General features: G+C 50.1%; 2 protein-coding genes across 11 annotated transcripts in view; one reads left to right on the top strand and one right to left on the bottom strand.

The window, feature by feature from the left end:
• The window catches only part of LMBR1 (limb development membrane protein 1), a 194,745-nt gene that overhangs the window by 162,226 nt on the left and 17,970 nt on the right, over positions 1–14,549 (top strand). The gene's annotated exons all lie outside the window — the stretch shown is intronic.
• The window catches only part of RNF32 (ring finger protein 32), a 37,603-nt gene continuing 24,739 nt past the window's right edge, over positions 1,686–14,549 (bottom strand). For 7 of the 10 annotated variants that reach the window (XM_060633490.3, XM_060633494.3, XM_060633489.3 and 4 more), the window contains 2 exons: positions 3,627–3,794; positions 1,686–2,572 (listed from right to left, as the gene is read on the bottom strand). In XM_060633490.3, the coding sequence (XP_060489473.2) occupies positions 2,321–2,572; positions 3,627–3,794 (420 nt within the window). In that variant the 3' untranslated portion in view covers positions 1,686–2,320. Of the gene's footprint in view, positions 2,573–3,145; positions 3,400–3,626; positions 3,795–9,007; positions 9,030–14,549 lie in introns of those variants that run through there. The other 3 variants (XM_060633495.3, XM_060633496.3, XM_060633501.3) reach the window with 3 other exon arrangements.

Below are 14,549 nucleotides of genomic sequence, written 5' to 3'. Positions count from 1 at the left end.
TCCTGTGTCTCGTCCACAACTCATAATTCCTATGTCAGTCATGTACTTGGCTGCACAGAGCAGAAGTGGACTCTGTCCACCTGGCGGGAAAACAGGCTACTGGAAGGATGTGTGGCAGCACAGATTCAGTGGGAGAGCTCGAGAAATGGGCTCAGAAGGCAGCCAGGAGTGCAGGGAGTCTGGACAGTAAGACCCAGTCATCGTCCCGAGGAACAGGAGCACTGGGATGTGGCCATACACGGTCCTCAGTGGACTCTCGCCATCACTGAGTGACCCATGCAGCCTTGGACTCTCCCTCCAGGGGGCAGTGGGATCAGACTACCCAGGCCTTGGCCGCACGGCTCTGCTCTGCCTTTCAGGGCGTGGACGGAGAGGCGTGCACGTCATCGGCCTTCTGGGTGGACGTGGAAGGCTGGGAGCTGCTAACTTCCGCCGTCTCAGGACAGAAGTGCTTACTCACTGTTTAGAGCTTGTCCAGTTTACAGCTGGTCCCCACCTCCCCCCCCCCATCTGTAGTCTCTCTCTCCACAGTTTCAGTTACCCAGTCACCTATGATCCCAGAGCGGATGAGCCTCCTGACGGATCATCAGAAGACCCGTAAGAGCTGGACGCTCCATCACAGTGCCCGCATCGCTCGCCTCGCCCCACCTCGTCATGTGGGCATTAGACCTTCCAACTTCCTCCTCACCAGGTGAGCACAGCACAGTAAGATATTCTGAGACAGAAACCGTCACGTGACTTTTATTACAGTACATTGTTCTGTTTATTTTTTGGTATTAATTTTTACTACAACCTAATTTATAAACTAAACTTCATCATCGGTATGTATGTATAGGAGAAGATGCAGTAGGAAAATAGGGTTTGGTACCATCTGTGGTTTTCTGCATCTACTGGGGGTCTTGGGGCATGTCCCCTGTGGATGAGTGGGAGAAGACTGTTAACAAATTTTGGACAAATTTCGCTTGTCCAAATTTTGCAGTGGGGTGCCCCATCATTTACAAAATGTTTGAGCACACTCCAATATATGTGTATTTATTCGTAAGTGATAGGTATTTATAAAGCTATTTATAAAAAAAACCTATCAGACGAGCATTTTGAAAGGATGAGATTAAAAGAAAGGAATATACATTTTAGTATTCCTTTCCACATGATGTCAGGATTGTTCCGCACCCCTGACACGTGTGCACCTGGGCTTGGCGACCCACGTCTTCCTCCTCCTGGGCTCCCGCTTCCGGTCTCTTTGCCCTGCGGCTAGCTGTTGCCGTGGCGACGTGTGCCCGGACGCCCAAGCTCGACCCGGTAAGCACCTCTGCCTGCTTTTCCCCAGTGATGAGAACGTTCACGGACTCAGGGTAGAGGAGCCATGAGACAGAAGTCGGAAGGAGCCGGGGAGCCAGAGGCTTCTTACAGCACCCCGTCAGCACCCGTCCCCCCTCCCAACCACCAGTGGGCTGTGGGGTTCAGGAGGAACAGGCTTCTTTGCAAGCCACTGAGATCTGGGGCCTTACCTGCTAAGGCAGGGGGATACTTGGCCTGTACAACTGTACTTCGCTATTGCGAACCAGCAAGGTCCCGGGAAGAGGAGAGCACAGTCACACCCTTCCGATCCAAGCAGACATCCATGGATGTCCACACGCACCAGCTAGAACAGTACGGCTCGAAGTCAATGAACGTGACTTACCATCTCCTGGTGCCGAATGCCACTGTATATTTTATTTTTATACTTTGGGTTCACATATCAGAAGCGCTGACGTACAATAGCCATTTATCACATAGAAATAAAGCAATTACTACAAAACGAGAATTAGGAATGGCAAGGAGTGTTTCTAAGACAATTTAAGGAGTGTTTTTAGGTTCCCAGCTCGTGGGGCACCTGGTCGCTGTGTGTATGCAGTCACGTGCACAGGCCATCCTGGCAGGCCCGACCCAGTGTCAACCAGAACTCCGTGGAGACAGGCCAGGTAACCAGATGACCACGAAGGGACGAGAGTGATCTTGCTGCTAGGAGCAATCCCAACTGATCACCTAAGAAGCACAGGAAATCACTCAAGTATGGAACCTCTGAAACTCGACTTTTATCCATCCCTCACTTGTTTCAACTGATTAAGCTTATCACTTTGAAATTTTTATAGACTAAAGACTAAAACTGGGTAGGTTGTCAGCTCTAGAAATATATTTAGGGTTCCTACATACAGCTAGTAAAAACACGTTTCATTGGAGAACAGATTACACCATAGCACTTAACCCCAAACCCATACAGTTTACCCAAAATTAAGGTAAACGTCCCCCCCAGGAATGATAGTTTTCCCTGACTATGAATTCAACATTCCAGAATTTTCTTTTGATAGCAAGAGCGGCAGAGGGGGCAGGCATGGAAAGGAGAGCTGTCTCCCAGGGAGAACTCCTCCAGGGCAAGGAGACACGTGTGGTGAAACACATGTGAGCAGGACAGGAGGACCATCTCTCGGGAAGGCTGGCCGCAGAGCATCTCCACCGGGTCCTGGCGACAGTCGCCGCTGGTGGGGAGCGGGGTGAGACAGATGGGACACTCATGGGTCTCCCGGTGCAGAGCCTGCAGCACAGGACAGGGAGTGAGTTGGTTGTGCAGGGTGTGAAGGGAAGCTTCCTGAACTTAAGGGAGAACCATATACCAAGAGACAGGGATATTCTAGAAATGAAGTTCCATCTTGTGTTCCAATAACACTAATTGCACATATACTGCTACTCTTGTGAAATACGGAAAGGGATAGTAACTCACGGCCGAAGCAATTTTTTTTTAGTAATCTCTACACCCAGTGTGGGGCTCAAACTCACGACCCCAAGACAAGAGTTGCATGTTCTTGGGGAGCCTGGGTGGCCCAGTTGGTTAAGCGTCCAACTTCAGCTCAGGTCATGATCCCACGGTTCATGAGTTTGAGCCCCGCATCGGGCTCCATGCTGCCAGTGTGGAGCTTGCTTGGGATTCTCTCTCCCTCTCTCTGACCCTCCCTGCTTGTGCGCCCTCTCTCTCTCTCTCTCTCTCTCTCAAATAAACTTAAAAAAAAAAAAAAAAAAAAAGTTGCATGCTCTTCTGACCGAGCCAGCCAGGTGCCCGTGTGATAAGCAATTTTAAAACAAACAAAAATACTTCATAAAATACTGAACATTAATGACATAGATTTCCTTTTAATTAAGCAATAAAGAGTAGTCCTTTTCAAAATCCTTGACCCTGGATAGCTGCTGAACTTTCTTTATAGATTTTCCTATTTTCATCATTTTCTAAGTGAGTTTTTCCTCTGTTGAATTCAGAGTGTCCCTTTCTTCCATGGCTACTACAGATGCAAGAGGAGGGCAGGCCCGGGCTTGAAGGAAAACCAGGAAAGTAACACGTGGGGCGGTGTTTTCCCTTTGGTGTTCTCACTGCTCACAAAAAGGCATCATCAAAGCAGTTTCCGGCTGAAGGGCCTTGACCTCACCCCAGACTGGACAACGAAGGTTCAAGGACCGCCCCCCGCCCCCTCCCGCCGGTTCAGGCACAGCCGGGGCTGGAAGCACGGATCTGGCACCACCAGGTCCCCAAGTCTCCCCGCTAATGTCACCCAGACTCCTGGGGGCGCCGCTGCTTCCGGTTAGTGACCCAAGCCTACCCGGATCTGGATCTTCTCCCAGTCTCCGTCGGTGAGCTCGTGGCCACACCTGTCGTCCAGCTGCTGAAGAACACTTCGGTTTATGGCCAGGCAGTGGTCGATTTCCGAAAACAGCTCTTCTATGTTTGTGTTGTAGGAGCACAGTATGCGGCGGCTGATTTCTGTGAACTGGAAAGGACACGGGAGGCAGCGGGCTAACGCCGGGTGAAATTCTACACGGAGGCGGAAGGGAAGCCTCTTCTTGAACTCTGACGGCCTTTTTTTGCTAACTTTCCTCAGGTCTCTACCTTTGAATGAGACTTTTTAGGGGAGCGCCTGGGGGGCTCAGTCGGTTAAGCATCTGACTCTTGATTCCCACTTAGGCCATGATCTCAGGGCTCGTGAATTTGAGCCCAGTGTCGGGCTCTGGGCTGACAGTGAGTGCAGAGCCTGCTTGGGATTCTCTGTCTCCCTCTCTCTCTGCCCCTCCCCGGCTCACACTGTGTCTCCCTGTCTCTCTGCTCCTCCCCTCCCTCTCTCTCAAAAAACCAAACATTTAAATAAAAGACTTTTTGGGGAAACAGACATACAGATGTTTACTTAACAGAGCCATGTTCGGGTAGTTTATGCAAAGAGGTTCACAAAGGTTCACCTGGTTGTAAGTCTTGGTGGTTGCTAAAAGGAATACGCTGTAACTAAAAGTTGAGAAGACATAAGAGGGAAAAGGAAGTGGAGAGGAGAGAGGCATTAGAATCGCTCAGGATCAGTGCCACTGTGGCCCTGCCCCGCAGCCCTCGCTCCTGTGCTCAAGCCGGCCCTCACCGCGCTGGCTGCCGCAGGGCCCGAGGGCCAGCGACACTGGAGGCAGTGCTCTTGCCAGCCCTCTGCCCCCAGCTGCCTTCCCCCTGGGGCTGCATGTTATGAACGATCATTTTAGCGTGACCATAAAAAAAAAAAAAAGAAATCCAAGAGAAAGATTATCCCTTCTTGTAAACTCCTTAGGCATTCTGCCTTTCTCACCAAGCCCTAACATCATAATTTGAAAACTCCCATTGCCTGAGGACCTCAAAAATCTCTTTATGGGGGGTAATCAATTTATGGACAGTTGCACACCCCCTCGCTACGGATCTTTAGGACTTAGTTTAAAATTCCATTTCCCTTGCTAGTCGACCGTATGGAGGCAGCATAGTACATTTTATCTCCAACTTTAAGGTGGTTTGCTTTTGAAAGTATTGTCCTTAGAGTTCTCTAAGGCCCCTCCCCTGCTCAGTTCTTTTTATAAAGTACTACTTTTTAATATGAAGTACTGCATTTTTGATACAAAAGGACTTAGAAAAACAGTGATCTCGGGACGAATGGTTTTAGCTGGCTGTGGGATGATGTGCTATCGCCTTCTGATGGCAACGAGCTGGAATCGCCGGGGGGAAGCAAAGCCATTAGACGTGTGTTTGCAGCTGGAATTTGCTCAGATCCGACGAGTAGGAGGGGGCACGCCTAGATGCCGCGGGAGTCACAGGGACTCGCAGTATGCTCGTTTGTGAGCCGCTACTTGGTAGCACGTGCTAACTTGCAAACTAGCTTAACATGACATCCTTCACTCTCCTCTCCTCCCCTGGACTCTGCTTGGCCGTGTGCGGCCTTGGCAATATTTACTGTGTGATTCTCCCGGATTTCTCCAAAGTGAGGAATCTTCAGCTTTTCTGTACGTGCTCTTCTGTCAAGATGCCATTGCTCCTTTTCAAAAAGGGAAAGCCGTAGGAATTTTGGTTTATTAGAAATCTAACATGTCTAAATCTTTCGTGGGGTTTTTAGTGAGACAGCTCTTGTTTTGCTGGTGTTTCGATTGCAGTAGTTCGGGTTTTAGACGGCTTGCCCATCTTCCCGTAAGTCCTGCATGATTTTCCAGGAACAAACACATTGGGAGCAAAGCCTAGATAGAAGAGCGATTTCGTGATTGCAGAGGGCTCGTTACATCTCGTTAGATGTGCTTGGAAGGGAGAATAGTTTCATGTTTCCAATTAGATTGTGGAGATCTGGATTATTAGAGTAAGAGGAAAGGCAAAGACCAGAAACAACTAGGGCAGGGGTGGGGGCAGAGTGAATGGTTTCTATCAGAGAGTTTTGGGGAAGAACCCTCACGCATGCTGGTGGGAGTATAAACTGGGGCAGCCACTGTGGGAAACGGTACGGAGGCTCCTCAAAAGGTCAAAATGCCGTCTGAGCCAATAGTTCCACTACTGGGTATTTGCCCAAAGAAAATGAAAACGCCAGTTTGAGAAGATACACGCCCCCCTGTGTTTACTGCGGCATTTTTCACGAAGGCCGAGACGCGGAAGCAGCCCAGGTGTCCATCCACGGGCGAGTGGATAAAGAAGACGTAACATACAGACACTGACACACGCACAGGAGTAGCACACAGCCATGAAGAGGACGAGACAACACGGATGTACCTAGGGAGTAGCGTGCTGAGCAAAATAAGTCAGGTTGAGAAAGACAGATGCCGTGCGATTTTACTCGTGTGTGGAATCTAAAAAACGTGAACATCCCGAGGGAAGGGGGGAGGGGGAGGGCCAGACGGAGTCTCCTCATTATGGGATGAACGAATCCCGGGAAGAAAAGGCCGGCGTGGGGGATGCCGCCACCGATGCTGTGGCGGTCTCGTGCGGTGACAGATGGCAGTTACACGCGTGGAGAGCAGGGCATGACGCACACGCTTGTGCAATCACCACTTTGCACGCTGTGTGTCGACTCTACTCAAATTAGAAGAAGGGGTTTTGGCGAGAGGACTGTACTTGCTCTTATTATTTTCCTTTCCTTTGTCTTCTCAAGACAGTGTGCGACGCGCTTAGAAAAAGCCCTTTTCGTAAAATTGTTTTTAGAACTTTCTAAAAGGTAAGACCCGGGGCTGGCTGCTCTGGGTCACCCCCGTCCTGCGGAAATGTAACACGAACCCCAGACGTGGAGGAACCACGCTTTGTAAAGTCCTTGAAAAGGTGAAGTTAATTGTAATATCTTGCTTTACCCAACACATCCAGAATGTTACCATTTCAAAGACGTATCGCGTGAATAACTATTAACGAGACGCTTTATTCTTTTCTCTTGTTCAGTCTTTGAGCTCCTGAGCGTGTCTAGCACGTGTCGATTTGGCCTCCCTGGCCTCACGTCAGGGTCTTGACAAGCGCCGGAGGCTTGTGACTGCCGGGACTGGACAGCACGGCCTGAGGGCTCGTGGGGGCCTTCGTTCGCCGGGAAGAACCGCGTCTGTGCCGATCGCAGCGCCCGAGGCTCGGAGAGCTAGCTCACCTGGGGCCGTAGCAGTGGCTGCTTGTAAGATACTTGCAGGCTGCTCTGGGTAGCGATGGAATCGCCTGTGCCAGGGGGTGACGCTGGTGGCCGCCACCCGCCTGCCCTCTTGCCGTCCCCCCCCCTTCCCAGCACAGAGCTGTCTTCAGAAGTTGCCGTCTCATCTGGAAACCGTGACTCCCATCCCTCCTGTGCCAGGTGAGGCCGCGCGGCATAGGTCTTCCACGTGGAGGTGGGGTCTCGGGGCCCCAGGGACGGCGGGGCACGGGGCTGCGGGGGACGGTGCCCGCATCCTACCGGCCGGCACGCCGCACTCGTGGGCGGCACCGAGGCTCCTACTTTCGGTCACTGAAGTTTGGGGGGCGTTTGCTCCAGCAGTTGGAGGAGTCCTGATCGAGGGACCCATGTGGTCCGTCCCACGTCGTCGGGCTTGGTGAGGCAAACTGAGCCTATCGGAATCTCAGAGACAATTAGATGTGATGCGGGGGACACATCCTGGATGCGCGGGACTTCCAGCTTTCGAGTGTTCTGGTCTGTGGACGTCTCGTGTGTCCCTGATGTGGACCGACCCGGCTGAACACAGTGTTTAAGTCACCTCCGGGGCTGCTTCTCCAAGGTCAGACCTCACAAGGTGCCCTCAGGGATGTGGTGTGCCCTCTGATTCTTCTCCCTCCCACAAGACGACGAGGGGACACACAGGAAGGGAGGGGCGGCTGTGGTGAGCGAGCCCGCGCCGGCCTTCGTCCCCGGGTGTTATAAGGACGAGCGCCGAGTGTCAGGGAAAGGCCGCGCTGTGCCACGACAGGCGTCCGCATGGCTGACGGTTGAATCTTCCAGGCACTTGTGTTTCGGGGGTTTGTTTGCAATTGTTTTTTAGCCATACAGACGCCCCCGAACTTACAGCAGTTTGACTTTAAAGTTTTCAACTTTACGACGGTGTGGAAGTGGTGCACACTCAGTAGAAGCCATACTTCGAATTTCGAATTTCAATATTTTCCCGGGGCTAGTGATAGGCGGTCTGATCCTCCCCCGTGATGCCGGGCGGTGGCCATGGCTCCCAGTAGCCACGCGATCACGAGGGTCAACAGCCGACACACCGACCGCCGTCTGCACCCGCACAGCCATTCCCGTCCCTTCCAGTGCAGCCCTCCGTGCATCACAGGAGATACTCGACACTTTGTTGTAGAAGAGGCTTGCGTTAGATGATTCTGCCCAACCGTAGGCCAACGTGAACGTTCTGAGCACAGTCAAGGCCGGCTGAGCTAAGCTGGGGTCTTGGGTCGGTTAGGTGTACCGAATGCATTTTTGACTTAATGATGTTTTTGACGTACGATGGGTTTACGGGGACCTGGTGCCATCGTAAATCAGGGAACACCTGTGCTGAGAGGCCCGGAGGAACATGCTCTTCTCTTTAGCAATCACGTTCTCTCCCACACCGACTGTAATCGTCACTGTGGCTTACGTTCGTCAGCAGGCCGTGTCTCGTAGGGCCTTGAGTTTTATTTCCTTTGTGTTTTGGCCTTTTGACTATTTGATAACCTCTATACAAATGACCGAGGGTAGGCGCGTCCCTACCATGTAAAAGGGAGAATTCCTCGGAAATCTGTATGACTGCCTTCAACTTCCTATTGCACAGTCCATGTGCCCTGGGAGTGAGTTCTCTTGAAGTGAGAGCGATTCCTCATACATACTTGGAATGTAAGATCTTTTCTTCCTCCAAAATTATGCCTCAGAAAAAAAAGGGGTCACATTCTATTCCAGACCTTACAAAAGATTTCGGGTTATAAGGCATGTTCTAAAATTATTTCGAGCACAGAAGTGCTGTCTGGAGAAGGTGCGTGAGTGTGAGAGTGGTTGATTTGGGTGCCGGTTCTCAAGCCTAGTCCTGGGAGCAGCGGCACCCCCGGGAGTCTCAGCCCTACCCCCGACCTGGGGCACGGAGCCTGGGGGCCACAGATAGCTGCATCTGAACTGTCTCTCCGGAGACGGAGGGCTGCTGTCACAGAAGTCACCTGCTTACTTTTAAGAGTCAAAGTTATTTAACACAGCTTTCTTTATCATACCTGGGAGTGTGAGTGCCCAACTCCAGCTGTTGAGGTATCACTGAGCTGTCCGAGGTCACTTCAGAGGGCAACAGAATAAATGTGGAGGCCACACACACACATATTATCGTGTATGTTGTATGTGATAACAGACATACGTGTATCTGCCCAGGATGGCTGAAGGAGTCCCCGCCGTTCTGACACATAGATGACTTCTCACAGCTTGAGATAAAGCACGGTAGGTGCAAACAGAGGGGACAACTCTGAACAGCTGTGTCTGGTGACTCCCCAGTGGCCCTGGTGAGGACAACCCCCAAGTGTCACCTCCCCAGGCCAACCTCCTCCTGCCCTCAGTGCCCTTGGCACATGCCTCATTGCCTTTATTGCCACAAACTTGGGGGCTGGGGGTGCTGTGCCTCACACTGATGACGCCCTGTGGTGTTTTTCAAGGGTCTTCAAACATGTTTACATTTCTCAAGGGCCTGGGATGTGCCCTGACCACGGCAGGCTCTCCCTCAGCACTTGTTGAAAACATGGCCCGGCCAGTTTTGCAGAGGCGGCGAGTAAATCTGGGGGGGATGGATCTTTTTTTTTTTTTTTTTTTTTGAGAGACAGAGGGCGAGCAGCGGAGGGACAGAGACAGAGGGACACACAGAATCCGAAGCAGGTTCCAGGCTCTGAGCTGTCAGCACAGAGCCTGACGCGGGGCTTGAACTCACAGATCATGAGATCATGACCTGAGCCGAAGTCGGACGCTTAACTGACTGAGCCACCCAGGCGCCCCTCAGTAGGCCAATCTTAATGCTAACTGGTGCCATATAGCAAAACAGTAAATAAATGCTTAGGATATGTTATAATATGTGAGAATTATAAACTAATTCTATACTCAAATACTTACAACAGATACTGAGTATAGAAGAAATATACTGCTTTAGTAATATTCCATAAGTTTTGATATGTATTTTGCTGTCAGTTCAGTTCAAAATATTTTCTAATTTCCATTGTAATTTCTTCTTTACCAAGGGGTTATTTAGAACTGTTTCTGTGTTTCCAAGTGTGTGAGATATCTCTAGTTATTAAAAAATTATTTTAAATTTCTAGCTTATGTACACGGTGGTCAGAGACCATGATGTACACATTTAATTTTTTTTTTAATTTTTAAAAAAAAAAATTTTTTTTTGGAATTTATTTATTTTTGAGACAGAGCATGAATGGGGGAGGGGCAGAGAGAGGGAGACACAGAATCCAGCAGACTCCAGGCTCTGAGCCATCAGCCCAGAGCCTGACGCGGGGCTCGAACTCACGGACCGCGAGATCGTGACCTGAGCTGAAGTCGGACGCTCAACCGACTGAGCCACCCAGGTGCCCCTAATTTTTTTTTTAATGCGTATTATTTTTGAGAGAGAAAGACAGAGTGCAAGCAGGGGAGGGGCAGAGAGAGGGAGACACAGAATCCGAAACGGGCTCCAGGCTCCGAGCTGTCAGCACAGAGCCCGACGTGGGGCTTGAACTCATGAACCGTGAGATCATGACCTGAGCTGAGCCGAAGTCAGATGCTTAACCAAAGGAGCCACGCAGGTGCCCCTCTATGTTTTAAATGCCTTATGCTATGATGAGAATTTTTGTGGTCAGTTTTTATAAGTGATGTATTTGTATTTTGAAAGAGTGCGTGTGCCACAGGTCCTGGGTGTCACTGTCCCCAATGCCTTTGCTTCATATCTGCTTTGTCTGATGTCAGCACCCCAGATTTTCCTGTCGTTTTCTGTGTGTGTGTCTATGCACCCATCTTACATACCTTATTCTCGTTCTCACACATAATAGTCCCTTCGAAGTCATGTGACGGGGCTTGTGCTGACCGATCCATCCAGAGGGACGTTGGTCCGTCCTGTTCTGTATTTTCGAGTTGTCTTGCCATTGGCTTACTTTTCTCTCTGCTCTTTTCTTCCACCAACATTTCTCTCTCTCTCTTTTTCTCTCTGCTAATTTGAAGGTTAAAACTCCATTTCAGTTCTTTCAGCAGTCACCCTACAAATGTATATTAAAATGAGTAACGTCTGAGGTCAGAATTTTCACCCCGAGCACGTTAGCGGGGGATTCTGTGTGTTCAAGCTGTCTCTTCCTCTCTTTTACGCTAGAAGACGTTAGTGGTCCTGCTTTACAGAGTCTGTGCCTATTAGGTTTGTCCACATTTTTACCACCTTGTACTTCACCCTTCTTGCATCTTGGAATCCGGGATCATTTTCTTTCTTCCTGAAAGGCACCTTTCAGAATCTCCTCTAGTGAAGGCATTTTTGTCTGAAACGGTCTTTCCTTTGCCTCTCTTTTTTCTTTTTTCTTTTGTTAAGTAATCTCTATGCCCGGCGTGGGGCTTGAACTCACAACCCTGGGGTCAGGAGTCACCTGCTCTTCCGACCGAGCCAGCCGGGCGCCCTGCCACGCTTCTCGCTGGAACCCTCCTTTGGTGTGTGTGGCATTCAAGGCTGTTAGTGCCTCACTCTAGTCCCAGAGGTGCTGTGCTCAGTCTTCCGGCTTCTGCCATCACTTCTGAGAAGGCTGTAGCTTCACTCGACATGCCCTTCTTCTTTAGTGTTTTAATCACATTGGGGGTCCTGGGGCTTCTGAAGGCTGTGCGTCATTCCCACATGCAAAAGTCGTAGCCTGTCTGCTTCAAGCTCCCGCCCCGTCCCCATGCTCTTCCGCTCCTGAATTCTGGTTCCTGGACACGGCCTTCATGTCCTGTTTTTGGCACGTCACTTCCTTGCAGCCACTTAGATGGGAGGCGACGGCACAGAAGGAAGGGGAGACACGAGGACATCCAGGGTCCCTTCCCTGCCATGCGCCGAGGGCTCAGACCCAGTTTTATTGGACAATTTATCTGTGTGGGTAAGCGTTAGATATACACGTATGAGGCAGGAGACTCACACTGTGTACTTTTGGAGGTTCCACACGTGAACTAAATGCTTTCGTGTTTGCACTTAAAATTGGCCTCGCACAGCATAACATTTAAGCTAATAATTGAAACATTCTTCTTTGCTTGGAACAGCATTTAATAGCAGACACAAGACACCAGGGCAGAATGAGGGGTGGGCAGGCAGCCGGGTAGTGGCCAGCGAGGAACAAGGGTCCCGGTGGTCCCGGACTGCGCCAGCCCAGCCCTTTGCCGAGTGCCCTCAGCTCAGCAAGAGCCGGCGGCTGCTCCCCACCCTGCCCCTGTGCTCCCGGGAGCTGCTCCCCATCCCGTCTGTGTCTGCACCCCCATCTCTACCCGCCCCAAACCCCGTGCTCCCCATTTCACTTCCTGTCCCCTCCATTTCTTTGTATTTCTATGACACTCGCTACTTTTTGGAGTTGACGTTAACGACACAAGTTATTGTTGTCTCTCCTGGGGAAGGTGGGTGCAGCAGAGAGGGATCCCCCCTCAAGGAGCTGGCCCTAGGGATCTGGGGGGGCAGGGAGGGACCTGGACGGGTTTTGTAAAGCACAGAACCGCAGGCATCGGTCACTGGAAGCCATCTGGAGTGCTGTGCCCCACAGTGTGATTTAATTTATATTTCATATCTACTAGCCTGCCTAACAGATGTAATGTCATTTTCACACTTGTTAACAAATCACACTTTCTTGCTTAGGTGAAATTAAAAGCATTTCATAAATGAGAAAAGTAACAATTCCTTTTATGTGTAATGGTGGTTAAGGACTGTTAAAATGCAGTGTGTTCAATCTATGCTGAATAACTTTACCGTGGAGTGTCTGCGTGCCGCACGATTAACGAACGGGCCGGGAGCGTGGCCGTCCCACGGTGCACACGGGGCCAGCCCCGGACCCAGGTGCCCGTGTGCAGGAAGGCAGGGTGGGAACAAGGGGAGCCCGGTGGGGGGCTCAGAGTTAGAGGGGAACAGGGTGTGTGCGGGGCGGGGCGTGTGACAGCTTCGAGGGAGGCTGCAGGTGGGAGGGGCCAGGTGGGAACGAGGGGGCGGGGCCCTGTGTGGTGGGAGGAGCCCGGGCTGCCTCCCGCTCTCCTCTGATGCCCGAGTGGCCTTCTGGGAGCACTGCCCTCACCACCTCTGCCTTGATCCCCAACCCCCCATCTTGGGCCTGTCTGGAGGCCGAGGTCCCCTGGGGCCTCTCATTACTTCCCTGTAGGAATTTCCCAAGCGGCCAAAGTCACTGACAGAGTCCCATGAATCACTGTCACGTTCCCCTGTTTCCATGACTCCCCTGCGCGAATGACTCCCGAAGACCGCGAGGACGCCCGGTGTGCGTGGGCTCATAGCAAATGAGCTGGCTCTCAACTCTCACAGAGCACTTCTGGCCCCTCACGGGCACCTGTCATGGGCTGGATGCTCTCATCTCTTCCTGTGTGTATTTCTTAGTGCCTGGAAGGAGTTCCTTACATTCAGGGACGAATCTGATTCGCGCTGAGGCCCTTAGCGTTCATTAAAAAAAATTGATTGTACGTTTGTAGATTAGAAAGGAGGACACATATATCCCCCAACGTATATATTCTAAAGGGTGTTTTTTGGGATTTAAAAAAAGGAACAATGCCAACGAGGAATGATTTTGAAGCTACTTCCAACTACCAAGATTCAATAAGCTTGGCGTTTAGCTTATGATCATACCATTGACATTAGCTTGTTAATACATACACTGCAGATCCTTCACTATGTATCTACGGCAAATTTCTAAAAGTGAACCGGTGTGACCTTATTCTTGTAGCTTCACACGTTCAAAGTCAGCAAGGGTGATATTAGCAAGTTAGATCAGCGTGCACTTATCCACCACCTATTGTGGCCAATTCAGAGCCATGTCCTAAGTGTAGCTATGATTAACTATTTCTTAAATCTCGAATTCTTATGTGTTCAGTGTCCTTCTTTACTTCCTTCCTGTTATTAGAGTCAGATGCCCTTAGTAATTGAAAGGGCAAGAACTGGCCAAAAAAAAAAAAAAAAAAAAAAAGACAATTGAGTTCTAGTTTTTAAACCAATGGTTAATATCATCCACTCTACAGGAACAAAATGTACAACCTATTCCATTTTAAAGAGAGTGAATGTCTTCATACATTTTTCCTTTCAAGTCTCACACTTCAGATATCGGATAAATCAACTAAGAGTTCAGGTTATTGATATGTAAAGCAATTACTGGTCATTTACCAGTAACATTACTGGCTAAACATTAAAAACAATATACTAACAAAAGTACCCAGGTGAACTCTGTCTGCCCGGGAGGCCTCTCTAAGTGATCCGTCTGGATGTCAGCAAATTGCTTCCTAATGTGTTGACTTATGACCACCCTCAAAAGCAAAATGAAAAGGCTGGAATTTACAGCATATCAATGAATCAGTTGATAAGCTTTTACTGGTTTAATATCCTCCCAGTCTTGCTGCTTGGAGCCACTTCAAGTTAGCAACAGAATGTTTGCCGTCTCCGTGTGATAAAGGCAGTCACAGGACTAAACAAACTTTCAGACCATTATGCTGTTTGGTGAGATGTAAATGAAAAAAGTACGGGGAATCTCATGTAGGAGGGTGTGGGAGCGGGCGGCCCCCAAAGTCAACCACAGCATCTGACAAATCACTAACCTTACTTTTTTAAGCAACGGTCAG

The sequence above is a fragment of the Panthera onca genome, chromosome A2 (assembly GCF_046562875.1).
Source record: "Panthera onca isolate mPanOnc1 chromosome A2, mPanOnc1 haplotype 2, whole genome shotgun sequence".
Lineage (NCBI taxonomy): Eukaryota > Metazoa > Chordata > Mammalia > Carnivora > Felidae > Panthera > Panthera onca.
Note: the sequence above shows the minus strand (reverse complement) of the source record. Positions and strands in the feature narration are given on the sequence as shown.